Source organism: Mustela lutreola, chromosome 10 (genome assembly GCF_030435805.1).
Source record: "Mustela lutreola isolate mMusLut2 chromosome 10, mMusLut2.pri, whole genome shotgun sequence".
Lineage (NCBI taxonomy): Eukaryota > Metazoa > Chordata > Mammalia > Carnivora > Mustelidae > Mustela > Mustela lutreola.
This window is the reverse complement of record NC_081299.1, coordinates 100,987,839-101,002,348: the sequence shown is the minus strand read 5'-3', so window position 1 is coordinate 101,002,348 and position 14,510 is coordinate 100,987,839. Positions and strand designations below refer to the sequence as shown.

Sequence of the window (14,510 nt, the reverse complement as noted above, 5' to 3'; positions counted from 1 at the left end):
TTTATAAATTTTGGATACTAGCCCGTTATCTGATACGTCGTTTGCAAATATCTTCTCCCATTCTGTCATTTATCTTTTGGTTTTGTTCACTGTTTCCTTTGCTGTGCAAAAGCTTTTGATCTTGATGAAATCCCAATAGTTCATTTTTGCCCTTGTTTCCCTTGCCTTTGGTGATGTTCCCAGGAAGAAGTTGCTGCGGCTGAGGTCAAAGAGGTTGCTGCCTGTGTTCTCCTCAAGGATTTTGATGGATTCCTTTCTCACCTTGAGGTCCTTCATCTATTTAGTGTCTGTTTTCATGTGTGGTATAAGGAAATGATCCAATTTCATTTTTCTGCATGTGGCTGTCCAATTTTCCCAACACCATTTGTTAAACAGACTGTCTCTTTTCCATTGGGAATTCTTTCCTGCTTTGTCGAAGATTAGTTGACCATAGAGTTGAGGGTCTATTTCTGGGCTCTCTAAGCTGTTCCATTGATCTATGTGTCTGGTTTTTTGTTTTGTTTTGTTTTGTTTTATTTTTTATTTATTTTCAGCATAACAATATTCATTATTTTTGCACCACACGCAGTGCTCCATGCAATCTGTGCCCTCTATAATACCCACCACCTGGTACCCCAACCTCCCACCCCCCGCCCTTCAATCTGTCTGTCTGTTTTTGTGCCAATACCATACTTTCTTGATGATGACAGCTTTGTAATAGAGCTTGAAATCCGGAATTGTGATGCCACCAACTTTGGCTTTCTTTTTCAGTATTCCTTTGGCTATTTGAGGTCTTTTCTGGTTCCATATAAATTTTAGGATTATTTGTTCCATTTCTTTGAAAAAAATGGATGGGATTTTGATAGGGATTGCATTAAATGTGTAGATTGCTTTAGGTAGCATAGACATTTTCACAATATTTACTCTTCCACTCCAGGAGCATAGAACATTTTTCCATTTCCTTGTGTCTTCCTCAGTTTCTTTCATGAGTACTTTATAGTTTTCTGAGTATAGATTCTTTGCCTCTTTGGTTAGGTTTATTCCTAGGTATCTTATGGTTTGGGGTGCAACTGTAAATGGGATTGACTCCTTAATTTCTCTTCTTCTGTCTTGTTGGTGTAGAGAAATGCAACTGACTTCTGTGCATTGATTTTATATCCTGACACTTTACTGAATTCCTGTAAAAGTTCTAGCAGTTTTGGAGTGGAGCCTTTTGGATTTTCCACATATAGTATCCTATCATCTGCAAAAAATGATAGTTTGACTTCTTCTTTGCCGATTTGGATGCCTTTAATTTCTTTTTGTTGTCTGATTGCTGAGGCTAGGACTTCTAGTACTATGTTGAATAGCAGTGGTGATAATGAACATCCCTGCCGTGTTCCTGACCTTAGCGGAAAAGCTTTCAGTTTTTCACCATTGAGAATGATATTTGCGGTGGGTTTTTCTTAGGGGGCTTTGATGATATTGAAGTATGTTCTCTCTATCCCTACACTTTGAAGAGTTTTGATCAGGAAAGGATGCTTTACTTTGTTAAATGCTTTTTTCAGCATCTATTGAGAGTATCATATGGTTCTTGTTCTTTCTTTTATTAATGTATTGTATCACATTGATAGATTTGCGGATGTTGAACCAACCTTGCAGCCCTGGAATAAATCCCACTTAGTCGTGGTGAATAATCTTTTTAATGTACTGTTGGATCCTATTGGCTAGTATTTTGGTGAGAATTTTCGCATCTGTGTTCATCAAGGATATTGGTCTGTAATTTTCTTTTTTGATGAGATCCTTGTCTGGTTTTGGGATCCAGGTGATGCTGGCCTCATAAAATGAGTTTGGAAGTTTTTCTTCCATTTCTATTTTTGAAACCATTTCAGAAGAATAGGTATTAATTCTTCTTTAAATGTTTGGTAGAATTCCCCTGGGAAGCCATCTGGCCCTGGGCTTTTGTTCATTTGGAGATTTTTTGATGACTGTTTCAATCTCCTTACTGGTTATAGGTCTGTTCAGGTTTTCTATTTCTTCCTGGTTCAGTTGTGGTAGTTTATATGTCTCCAGGAATGCATCCATTTCTTCCAGATTGCCAAATTTGTTGCCATAGAGTTGTTCCTAATATGTTCTTATAATTTTTTGAATTTCTTTAGTGTTGGTTGTGATCTCTCCTCTTTCATTCATGATTTTATTGATTTGGGTCCTTTCTCTTTTCTTTTTGATAAGTCTGGCCAGGGGTTTGTCAATCTTATTAATTCTTTGAAAGAACCAGCTCCTGGTTTTGTTGATTTGTTCTTTTGGTTTTTTGGCTTCTATTTCATTGATTTCTGCTCTGATCTTTATGATTTCTCTTCTCCTGTTGGGTTTAGGCTTTCTTTGTTGTTCTTTATCCTGCTCCTTTAGGTGTAGGATTAGGTTGTGTATTTGAGACCTTTCTTGTTTCTTGAGAAAGACTTGTACCACTATATATTTTCCTCATAGGACAGGCCTGCCTTTGCTGTGTCCCACAGATTTTGAACAGTTGTGTTTTCATTATCATTTGTTTCCATGAATTTTTTCAATTCTTCCTTAATTTCTTGGTTGACCCATTCATTCTTTAGAACGATGCTGTTTAGTCTCCATGTATTTGGGTTCTTTCCAAATTTCCTCTTGTGATTGAGTTCTAGCTTGAGAGCATTGTGGTCTGAAACTATGCAGGGAATGATCCCAATCTTTTGATACCGGTTGAGACCTGATTTGTGACCCAGGATGTGATCTATTCTGGAGAATGTTCCATGTGCACTAGAGAAGAATGTGTATTCTGTTATTTTGGGATGAAATGTTCTGAATATGTCTGTGATGTCCATCTGGTCCAGTGTGTCATTTAAGGCCTTTATTTCCTTGTTGATCTTTTGCTTGAATGATCTGTCCATTTCAGTGAGGGGAGTGTTAACGTCCCCTAGTATTACTGTATTATTGTTGATGTGTTTCTTTGATTTTGTTATTAATTGGTTTATATAGTTGGCTGCTCCCACCTTAGGGGCATAGATATTTAAAATTGTTAGATCTTCTTGTTGTACAGACCCTTTGAGTATGATATAGTGTCGTTCCTCATCTCTTATTATAGTCTTTGGCTTAAAGTCTAATTGATCTGATATAAGGATTGCCACCCCAGCCTTCTTCTGATGTCCATTAGCATGGTAAATTGTTTTCCGCCCCCTCACTTTAAATCTGGAGGTGTCTTCGGGTCTAAAATGAGTTTCTTGTAGGCAACATATAGATGTGTTTTGTTTTTTTATTCATTCTGATACCCTGTGTCTTTTGATTGGGGCATTTTGCCCATTAATATTCAGGGTAACTATTGAGAGATATGAGTTTAATGCCATTGTATTGCCTGTGGTGACTGTTAATGTTTCTTTCTGATCTACTACTTTTAGGGTTTTTCTTTGCTTAGAGGACCCCTTTCAATATTTACTGTAGAGCTGGTTTGGGTTTTGCAAATTCTTTCAGTTTTTGTTTGTCCTGGAAGCTTTTTTATCTCTCCTTCTATTTTCAATGATAGCCTAGCTGGATATAGTATTCTTGGCTGCTTGATTTTCTCGTTTCGTGCTCTGAACATATCATGCCAGTTCTTTCTGGCCTGCCAGGTCTCTGTGGATAAGTCCACTGCCAGTCTAATGTATGTTACAGACTTCTTTTCCTGGGCTGCTTTCAGGATTTTCTCTTTGTCACTAAGACTTGTAAATTTTACTATTAGGTGATGTGGTGTGGACCTATTCTTACTGATTTTGAGGGGGGTTCTCTGCACCTCCTGGATTTTGATGTTTGTTCCCTTTGCCATATTAGGGAAATTCTCTACAATAATTCTCTCCAATATACCTTCTGTTCCCATCTCTCTTTCTTCTTCTTCTGGAATCCCAATTATTCTAATGTTGTTTTGTCTTATGGTGTCACTTATCTCTCGAATTCTCCCCTCGTGGTCCAGTATTTGTCTCTCTTTTGCTCAGCTTCTTTATTCTCTGTCATTTGGTCTTCTATATCGCTAATTCTTTCTTCTGCCTCATTTATCCTAGCAGTAAGAGCCTCCATTTTTGATGCACCTCATTAATAGTTTTTTTTTTTTATTTCAACTTGGTTAGATTTTAGTTCTTTTATTTCTCCAGAAAGGGCTTTTATCTCTCCAGAGAGGGTTTTTCTAATACCTGCCATGCCTTTTTTGAGCCTGGCTAGACTAACCTTGAGAATCGTCATTCTGAGCTCTAGATCTGACTTACTACCAGTGTCCATATTGATTAGGTCCCTAGCCTTTGGTATTACCTCTTGTTCTTCTTTCTGTGGTGAGTTTTTCCACCTTTGTCCAGATAAGAATATATGAAGGAGCAAATAAAGTACTAAAAGGGTGGCAAAGACCCCAGGAAAATGCTTTAGCCAAATCAGAAGAGACCCAAAAAATGGGGGTTGGGGGGAAGGGGATAAAAAGAAGTTCAGAAAAAAAAAAAAAAAAAATCTAAAAGAAAAAAGAAAAAAAATAAAACAAATTTTAAAGAATATAAAAAAGAAAAAATATATATATATTAGTCTGGTGACCAGAACAGGGTTACTTAATTTTGGGAGTATTTTGGTCTCTTAAAAAAAAATACCTCCAGGCACCTGGGTGGCTCAGTGGGTTGGGGCTTCTGCATTCAACTCAGGTCATGATCCCAGGGTCCTGGGATCGAGTCCTGCATTGGGTTCCCTGCTCAGTGGGGAGCCTGCTTCCTCCCCTCTCTCTGCCTGCCTCTCTGCCTACTTGTGATCTCTTTCTGTCAAATAAATTAAATAAAAATCTTAAAAAAAAATTAGCTTATGATCTTGTTAAAAAAGGGGGGGGGGTGTTGCCTGGTTGGCTCAGTCAGTTGGAGCCTCTGCCTTCGGCTCAGGTTGTGATCCCGGGGTCCTGGGATCGAGCCCCACATTGGGCTTTCTGCTCAGCGGGGAGCCTGTTTCCCTTCCTCTCTCTCTGGCTGCCTCTCTACCTGTGATCTCTGTCTTTCAAATAAATAAATAAAATCTTAAAAAAAAAAAAAAGAAGAAGAAGAAACTACCTCCCAAAATTTTAAAGAATGAAAAACTTATATAAGCTAAACACAATGAAGGGATGGAATATGCCTATAAAGATGAAAAAATATATATATTTTTTTAATTTCTAAAAAAAGTAGTTGATAAAGTAAGTTGGTTGGGAAAATAAAGAAGAAGAAAGTGGAGAGAGTTTGCTCCGGCTGGAGACTAGAACAAGCCCCAAGCTAGATTTAGGGCATATTTTGATCTATTAGAAGAAGTTGTACCCCAAATTTTTTAGAAGAAAAAACCCTATGTGTATACAAAAAATAAAGTTAGATACAATGAAGGATAAAATATGACTATAATAATGAAGTTTCAAAAAGATTATTTTTTTTATGAAAGGTATTGTTAAGATAAACTAGTTTAAAAATGTTAAAAGAGGAAAGGGTAAAAGTTAAAAAAAATTTAGAAGAAGAAAAAAAATAAAATTAAAAAAAAAATTAAATTAGCTCCAAGACTAAGGAATCATGGGGAGAAAGCCATAAATAACATGCTTTGCTTTCTCCTTCTCTGGGATTCTGCTGTTCTCCTTGGTATGTGAACTTGGTCTTGGCTGAATTTCTTGTTGGTCTTCTGGGGGAGGGGCTTGTTGTAGTGATTCTCAAGTTTCTGCCCCAGACAGAATTGCATCGCCCTTACCAGGGACCGGGCTGAGTAATCCGATCAGGTTCGCTTTTCTAGAGGTTTTGTTCCCTGAACGCTTCCCGCTTCCCGTAGAGTTCTGGAGGACGGGAATGAAAATGGCGGCCTCCCAATCTTTGTCCCGGAGGAGCCGAGTGCTTGGGGCCCCACTCCTCAGTGCGCCCTCAGAGAATAGCGCTGAATCACTCTTGTGTCCCTGGCCTCTGGCCGTGCTCCCAGCTCACCCAGTCTGCGACCAGTTCAAGGTAACTCCGAGCTGAGAGCTCACTCCTCATCTCTGTCTCTGTAGCCAGCTTCCCCACTCTAATACCTGCGAGCTCTGCGACACTCAGACACCCCCATCCTTCTGTGACCCCAAGGGACCTGGGGCGACGCTGACCCCATGTGGGCTTCACTCCAGTTTAGCCTCTGGAGCGATGTCCCTCATTGGAACAGACTTTTAGAAGCCCTGATTTTGTGCTCCGTTGCTCCACCGCTTGCCGGGAGCCGGCCCCTTCCCCCACTGTCTGTCTTCCCATCACTTTGGATTCACTTCTCCCGTGGTCCTACCTTTCAGAAAGTGGTCGATTTTCTGTTTCTAGAATTGTTGCTGTTCTTCTCTTCGGTCTCCTGTTGGATTTGTAGATGTTTGCAATGGATTGGTAAGCTATCTAGCTGATCTCTGCTACCTGATGTAGTCTCAGCCTCTACCTTTCTCTTTTTCGACTGTCAGTTTGTGCTTATGGCTTTTCATGAGTCAACGTATATGTGATCATAAAAGTCAAAGAATTTTATGTCACAATGTACATAGGAAAACATCAGTTCTGTGCCTTTCCCTTTCCTGCCTTGATACCTGTTCACCAGAGGCATATATACTTCCAAAACCTTAAGCTCCTTATTTACCTTCTGTTTCCAAATAATATGCTGCAACTACTATATTGATTTTTTTCCAGTTTTTTGACTTCTTATTATGGAAATTAAAGATTAAATTCTTGTTCACCCACGCTCCTCTTTTTGTTTTTTTTTTTTAAGATTATTTATTTATTTATTTATTTGACAGAGATCACAAGTAGGCAGAGAGGCAGGCAGAGAGAGAGAAGAAGGGAAGCAGGCTCCCTGCAGAGCAGAGAGCCCCATGTGGGGCTCCATCCCAGGACCCTGGGATCATGACCCCAGCCGAAGGTAGAGGCTTTAACCCACTGGGCCACCCAGACGCCCCCATACTCCTCTTTTACATATACATAAAATACTCACATTTTCTTCCCTCTTCACTACCTTTCCAAGTAGACCTACCAGATTTTTATTAAATCCCCATTCAATATTAACATTGTGACTGAATAAGTATTACTCACCACTGATTACAAAACTGATCAGTGTTCTTTTTGTACAACTGTTTTCCTCTAAGTTAATTTTCTTAAGTTCCTCTAAGTTAATTTGCTTAATTTTCTAATTAACTTACTGATTCGATCCCAGACCTTAAATAATAACTGTAAACCTCTCAATAAAGTCAAAAACTTTGTTTAATCTTTCAGCTCCATCTTTTTCTTGGTAACGTCCCTCCTGGAATCCCCTGTACTCTTTCCTCTCCAGACTGTTCTCTTTGCCTCTTGTACAGCTAACATCCTAGGAAATCCTTTTTTCTATTAAGTGGTTTGATCCACTCATTTTCTAGATCTCATGCCTTTCTCTTCTGTGATGTACTCTTTGTGAGTATATCTACCAGGAGATTTCTGAGGATGAATGGGGCCAAAATTGCTGAGATATTGTACCTTCCTACTTGTTTAAAAGTTTGGTTGGAAATGAAATTCTAAGTTGGTAATCATTTTCCAAGTTTTTGGAGGTATTGCTCCAATTTTTATTACTGCTTCTGAAAAATCAGATACTGTTCTTATTCCTGAGTCTTTGTGTGTCACTGATCTCCACCCTCCCCCACTGGAAACTTTATGATCTCATCTTATTTCGGGTGTTCTCAATTTCACAGTGAGGTACCTTGATGTGATTTGGGTATTCCGTGAACTCCTTGGTCTAGAAACTTATCTTTCAGTTCTAGAAAATTTCTCGTTTTATTTCTTACCTAATTTCCTTCCCTTTGTATTCTCTGTTCTCTCTTTAAAGAAATCTATTGGATATTGTACCTCCTTGCTTAATCCTCCAATTTTCTTGTCGTCTTATAATTTCTTTTTAGAGATTTTATTTATTTATTTGACAGAGAGAGAGAGATCACAAGTAGGGAGGGAGTCAGGCAGAGAGAGAGGGGGAAGCAGGCTCCCTGCTGAGCAGAGAGCCCGATGCAGGGCTAGATCCCAGGACCCTGAGATCATGATCTGAGCTGAAGGCAGAGGCTTAAGCCACTGAGCCACCTAAGCACCCCATTCTTGTCTTACTTTTTATTGTCCAGCTTTTTATTTTCCGGAAGATTTCTTCAACTTTAGCTTTAACCCATCTATTGAACTTATTGTTCCTGCTATCATGTTTTTCACTTGGCTATAAATTATATAAGCACTTTTTCCTGTCTCTGAATATTTCTTTCTTACAACATTCTGATTTTGTTTCAGAGGTACTATATCTTCTCTTATCTCTCAGACAGTAGTAATTATGGTTTTGGGAGTTGCTTTCTCTCTTTTTTGAGCATTGCCTTGACACCCTGTGGTCAGAGGCTTTGCTCACTTCCTGGTGATCCTCGAGTGTCAGTGCATCAATTGTATTTATGAGGGAGGAAGGGAGGAACTGAGAAAGTGAAGGGAACCTTTGTGTGCATGGGCAAGAGTTACTGCTTGATGGATCTAGAAGCAGAGGATGAGCAGGAGCCCTGTTGTTTTGTTGGGGAACCTCCCTTAGTTGTCAGAATCTGTGAGTCCTTTAGTTTGGGTCCCCTTAGTTTCCTGGAAAGGAATCCTTCAGGGGTCTTAAGTGTGGGCATCTACGTTTTAGAAGCCAGTTAGGAGCAGAGGGCAGGAGCTGTCACTGTTGAGTGTAATACTTTAACTAAATTCCCTCTTTTCAGCCATGCCTGGGGTTCTGGAGTCCAGAAACTCTAGTTCAGCATGTCCAAAGAGTAAACCTTCCAGCTGCTATGGTGAAAAATCATTACCTTGCTGTGCTGGCTGGGGAAAGGTTGTTGCAGATTTGATTGTTTCTATGCAGACTTAACTCAGCCTCTTTTTAGTCCCACTTCACATCATAGCTTTTAGAAGTACATAGGCCTACAATTTTTAAGCCTTTCTAGTGTTCTGCAATAATAACAATAAGAATAATAGATAATGCATTTTGTACTTTGCTTGTATTGACTTATTTAGGCCTGTGAAGTAAGTACTAGTAATATTCCCATTAAATAGGCAAATGAGGCATGGAGAGGTGAAGCATCTGCCCAGGTAGCCCAGCAGGAAGGTAGTAGACAGAAGAGTTGAATCAGAGCAGTCTGTCCTGAATCCAGCACTGCCTTTCAGTGCAACGAGCTTGCTTTGTATTGGTGACACTGTTGCTATGAGCAGTTAGGTTTCTCTGCTTGCGAAATCAGTTATTTCTAGGCCACTTTCTGCCTTCCACAATTTTGATGATACCTATCAACTTCATGTCCTCTCCCATTCTTTTTGTCTCTGTTTTTTATACTTAACTGTATTGCTTCACTGTCATTTGGGGAGCAGAGATAAATGTTTGTGTTCAGTCCATATTTTTAATTGAAATTTCTCAAAATTCTTATTACTTTTCTGTTTTATGCCTACTGTTGTTGACTTTCTTTTTTCTAACACCTCCATGACTTATGTATGCTCCATTCTTCCCAGGTTGCCGGACAGGTGAAGCAAAATTGACAAAAGGATTTAATCTAGCTGCCCGGTTCATCATTCATACAGTGGGACCTAAATACAAGAGCCGCTATCGCACAGCTGCTGAGAGTTCCCTGTACAGCTGCTACAGAAACGTGCTTCAGTTGGCCAAGTACGGCTAATTCACTTCCTGGAAGCAGCATACCGTACATTGTTAAAGGCTCCAGTTTCAGAATGAAACCTAGCCATGGAAGTCAATTTTGAGGGGTTTAAATCATGTAAAAGGACTCAGACGATAAAATTAATTATCTTCACACACTAATGGGATAAAAGGAGTGGATTGAGTGACTAAAGAATTTAACCTATTCCCATTTTACTCAGTCATTACTTCGAATATATTTCCCCCAGATGATATAGTTATAATATTGATATAATTATTAAAAAGCGTAGCTGGCTTAACTGTTATACTAGATTTGTTAAGAGGGTAGGGAAAGAGAGGTTGAGCTGCATTTTTAAGTTAATTACATATGTATGTATTATGACTGTTGGTGGTTTGTGTTTTCTGTTTGACTGCAGAGAGCAATCAATGTCTTCTGTGGGATTCTGTGTCATCAATTCTGCAAAACGAGGTTACCCTTTAGAGGATGCAACACACATAGCACTTCGTAAGTAACACTGGAGAATCTGTGCACACACTGACTGAGCATTTTGTAAGTAGAATAGGGATGCTGTGCATACATTGAGTCTTGTGGATTTTTTTTTAATAGCTATTACATAGTGATAGCTAAAGGAGATCTCTCGATGAGTGGATCATGGTACCCTTGAGGGAACTTTGTATTAATAAGGTGCTGAGCTCAATTTACTTTTTCTGGTTGATGTTTTCTCCACCTTTTCTCTGAAAAGGCTTACAGACTTGCCTATTAAATTGGTAAATGAAACCAAGTCAAGAGCTTTGCCAAATGCATTGAGTATTTGAATCAGTATTCAGAATAATCATAGCAGGCTATAACAGTGAAGTCAAAACAGATATCATAATATCTTTATATAGCACTTTGCAGTTGAAACAACAGCTATCACAGGTGCTCTTTGAGTATAAATCCTCGCATTGAGGTAAAGTAAAGACTGGGCTCAAACATAATGAGACACAATGTCATATGTGTTACAAAAACAGGATATTCAGGTCGAGAGAAAATGATCTTACTGTATTATTTGCAGGTTCAGACCACAGCTAGATGTTTGTATCTAGTTCTGGGTGTCCTATCTAATGAGACCCAAGCTGGAGAGCAAACAATTTGAAACCTTAGTGGTATTTGTCCTAAAGAGACCATGCATTGTTTTTGCATATATGGTTCTCATCTTGAGTATCAAAAGGAGTCTCATTGTAAATTTATTCTGTGCTGCATTTTTAGAGCAGTGGTTCTGAACCATTTTGGGAGCCATCGTAGATTACGTTGAGCATTTGATGGAAGAAAGTAGAACCTTTTCCCAGAGGAATGTACATATAGAGGGAATTTGTGTGCAATTTCAGGAAGCTCATAGATTCTTCTAAGAATGGTAGATAAGGCAGGTCTAAGACTATGTCACAAGGAAGGAGACTTGGTCCCACTTAAGATGGGACTGTGTAATGGAAAGGCATTTTAAGTGAACTTCTTGTCACTGGGAATGTTCGTGCAGAAGCTAAATGACCTATCTGTTGCAGATACTCCTCACTGAGGAGCAAAACTACCCCAGATGATCTTTAAGACCCATTTCTATCTCTAGAATTTAAAGAGGAGGAGCTGAAAGTTTTGTATCCACCAAAAAATTACAAACGTATTCCAATATATAAAATTATTATTAGCCTGTAATTCTATAGCATAGAATTTAGGGTGAGGACATAAGCAGTCTTATTTAATAATAAGCTACTTTTAAGACTTATCCTACATCTCAAGGATTTTGTAGTAAACTTACATATTTTGTAATTATGGTTTTTATATATTAGACTGAGCTTCTTGAGGAGCAGAAATTTTTTTTTTTTGCATCTCCAGTGCTTCCATATGTCAAGAATGCTTTACATGTGATACTTGCTTAAGAAATATTTATTTTAAGAAGACATAAAGAAGTTCCATTTTGTTGCCTCAACAGCCCTGTGTTTTAGGTGTCCTTTTTATAAGTAAAGAGGCTCAGAAATTTATCATATTCTCTAGGTTATGCTGACTCCTGACTCCCCAAGTCTCATAACTTGTCTGTTATGCTAGATAATTCAGTTGTGCTTGAGGTTAGAACTACTTCAGTAGGAAACCAGGTTATCACTACTCTGCATGTATTCTGAATGGTGCCTTACCAAACCAAAGTTCCTGCTTTTTTTTTTTTTTTTTTTTTTTTTAAGATTTTATTTATTTATTTGACAGAGATCACAAGTAGGCAGAGAGGCAGGCAGAGAGTGAGGGGGGAGCAGGCTTCCCTGCTGAGCAGGGAGCCCGATGCGGGACTCAATCCCAGAACCCTGGGATCATGACCCGAGCTGAAGGCAGAGGCTTAACCACTGAGCCACCCAGGCGCCCCAAGTTCCTGCTTTTTTATAATTCTTTCTGACAAAGCTCTTGGCAGTCTTGATGTTCTCTGATTCCTTAGTCCTTGCCCCATCATCCCACACATTGAGCTAATGTCTCTCTTTCTTATTAAAGTAATCATATAGGTCCCAGTTTAAAGAGGCAACGACATTTTATAGAAAAGGCTCTGAAAAGGGAGTCCAGAAGACTGGTTTTTGATCCCAGTTCTACCAGTCTCACCAGCTGTGTGGCCCCAGCTAAATCACTTGATAAATCACTCGATTTACCCTAGAGGTGTCAACTTTGAGCAGTACTTATAGTAAGAGCAGGTGAAAATCAACAGTGGCCATAAGGGACTTTGATGAAGCAATATCTAAGAACTGGATTAGCACAAATGAAATGGAAAATGTAAAGATGGACAAGTCAATTTCTATTTTATAAGGCCTATTTGACTTATTGTACCTTAAATCTAATAGCAAAACTGTAGCATCTCATTAAAAAAAATACACACATACAAACAGTTGTGGCCTTTGCTCACATACTTTCTGAGCATTTAGGAAATCAATTGCAGCATATGTGGGCCAATAACAAATCTAATAAATGTAAGTCTAAGTACTGAGTACCTAACTCTTTCTTGCTTATTAAACTATTACCAAAATTTATTTCATTTGAAACCTAAGTAATATCCTCCTGATTATCTATCAAGACTGTCTTTTTTTTTTTTTTCTTGGTTCATGTACAGTTCAATTCTTCATTAGAAGCCTAAGGAAACCTCTTCATTGAAATAAATTTATCAGGTTATTTATTAATGTAGCAAAATTTTGAGTGATTGTGTGGGAGGCCCCCTACTATATAGATGAGGATACAGTGGTGAGAAAAAAAAGATGACGCTCTCATTCTTATTGTGGTTCCATGTTGGGAATTTTAATGCCCCAGATGTCATTCTCCCCAGTTAAAGGGCTTTCACTAAAAGTTAGGTACATGACATCCTGGTTGGTTGCAAAGAATAGGGCACAGATCAGACTCTGAGAGAAACCATTTGAATTGGCAGTTGGTACTAAAATCTTACAGCTGTGACATCACTCTTTCTTTTCTCCTTTGTGCAGAATTACTTTTCTTAATGAATTCTGCTGAGGGAATTCAGTTCAGTTACTGTCTGGTATTGTATTTTGTCTTCTAGTAGAAATCCTACTATTATATGCTGGGAAACCAATATATGTGAACATTAATTAAAACTTGGTGTCTGGGTGCCTAGATGGCTCAGTCGCTTAAGCATCTGACTTAATGGTCATGGGATTAGGTCCCACATCCTGCTCAGAGTCATGGGATTGGGCCCCACATCCTGCTCTGTACCCAGTGCAGAGTCTGCTTGTCCAACTCTTTCTCTGCTCCTCCCCCTACTCGCACATGCGTGCACTCTTTATCTCTAAATAAAATCTTTTTTTTTTTTTTTAAGATTTTTTTATTTATTTATTTGACAGACAGAGATCACAAGTAGGCAGAGAGGCAGGCAGAGAGAGGGGGAAGCAGGCTCCTTGCTGAGCAGAGAGCCTGATGCGGGACTAGATCCCAGGACCCTAAGATTGGGACCCTGAGCCGAAGGCAGAGGCTTAACCCACCTAGGCCCCCCATCTAAATAAAATCTTAAAAATCAAAACAACTTGGTGTCAAAATAAAAGAAGGTCCCTTTTTGAAAATATATTTTTAGAAAATTGTTAAAGCAGAATAGTGAGAGAAATGAAAAATAAATTTGTCACCTAGCAGAGGGAGAATTCTAAATAGTTTAATCTTTCAATAAATCTGTCTAAGATTCTCAAGATACAGTAGTGAACAAGGTAGGCAATATGTAGACCCATAACCAGACCCATAGAATGTTACTTCAGCTACTAGTTATTTTTGAATGATTGTTTGCCATATCTTAAGATGTGCTAGGTTCTGGTAATATTAATGTAAGATATACTTGGCCTTCAGCAAGCTCGCAGTCTAGCTATAATATGGAATGAGAAGTTCACAAATGGAGGGCCTTTCAGGTTATAGGAGGAACACAAGGAAGGTTGGAGTTCCGTACAAACCGGATGGCCTTGGACTGGGTCTTGAAAATGAGGAGGAGTTCACTAATAGGTCATGGTGAATGAATGGTATTCTAGTCAAAGGTAACCATGCAAGCAGAGGCAGGGTAGCATGAAAGTTAAGTGGAATGTTGTGAGTACAACAAAGAAGCCAACTGGCTGAAAGTAAGGTCTGTGGGAGGATGATGGGAAATAAGACTAAAGGGCAGGGTTGGAGGGGTGGCCAGTTGAAGTCTAAGTGTGGCAAACAATGCTGGGGACTTAGATCCTAACCTAGAAGCAGTGCAGAGCCTCAGAATTATTCAGTAAGGAGGGTGACAAGGGAAGAAAGATAACTCAGGCAACAGTGAATATATAGACCTGGAAAAGAGAAACAAGAAAACAAGAGCTTATTGCTGAAGTCTTCTTGAGCATTAAGATCCTAAGAACAGCTGGAAGACGGCAGGAATGGATGTCAGAAATAGCAGCAGAATTTAAAGGAC

The 14,510-nt window shown here is 39.0% G+C and overlaps 1 protein-coding gene across 3 annotated transcripts in view; it reads left to right on the top strand.

The window, feature by feature from the left end:
- GDAP2 (ganglioside induced differentiation associated protein 2) overlaps positions 1-14,510 on the top strand; it is a 72,399-nt gene that overhangs the window by 21,270 nt on the left and 36,619 nt on the right. For all 3 annotated transcript variants that reach the window (XM_059137015.1, XM_059137016.1, XM_059137018.1), the window contains 2 exons: positions 9,447-9,600; positions 10,005-10,093. In XM_059137015.1, the coding sequence (XP_058992998.1) occupies positions 9,447-9,600; positions 10,005-10,093 (243 nt within the window). The remainder of the gene's footprint in view (positions 1-9,446; positions 9,601-10,004; positions 10,094-14,510) is intronic.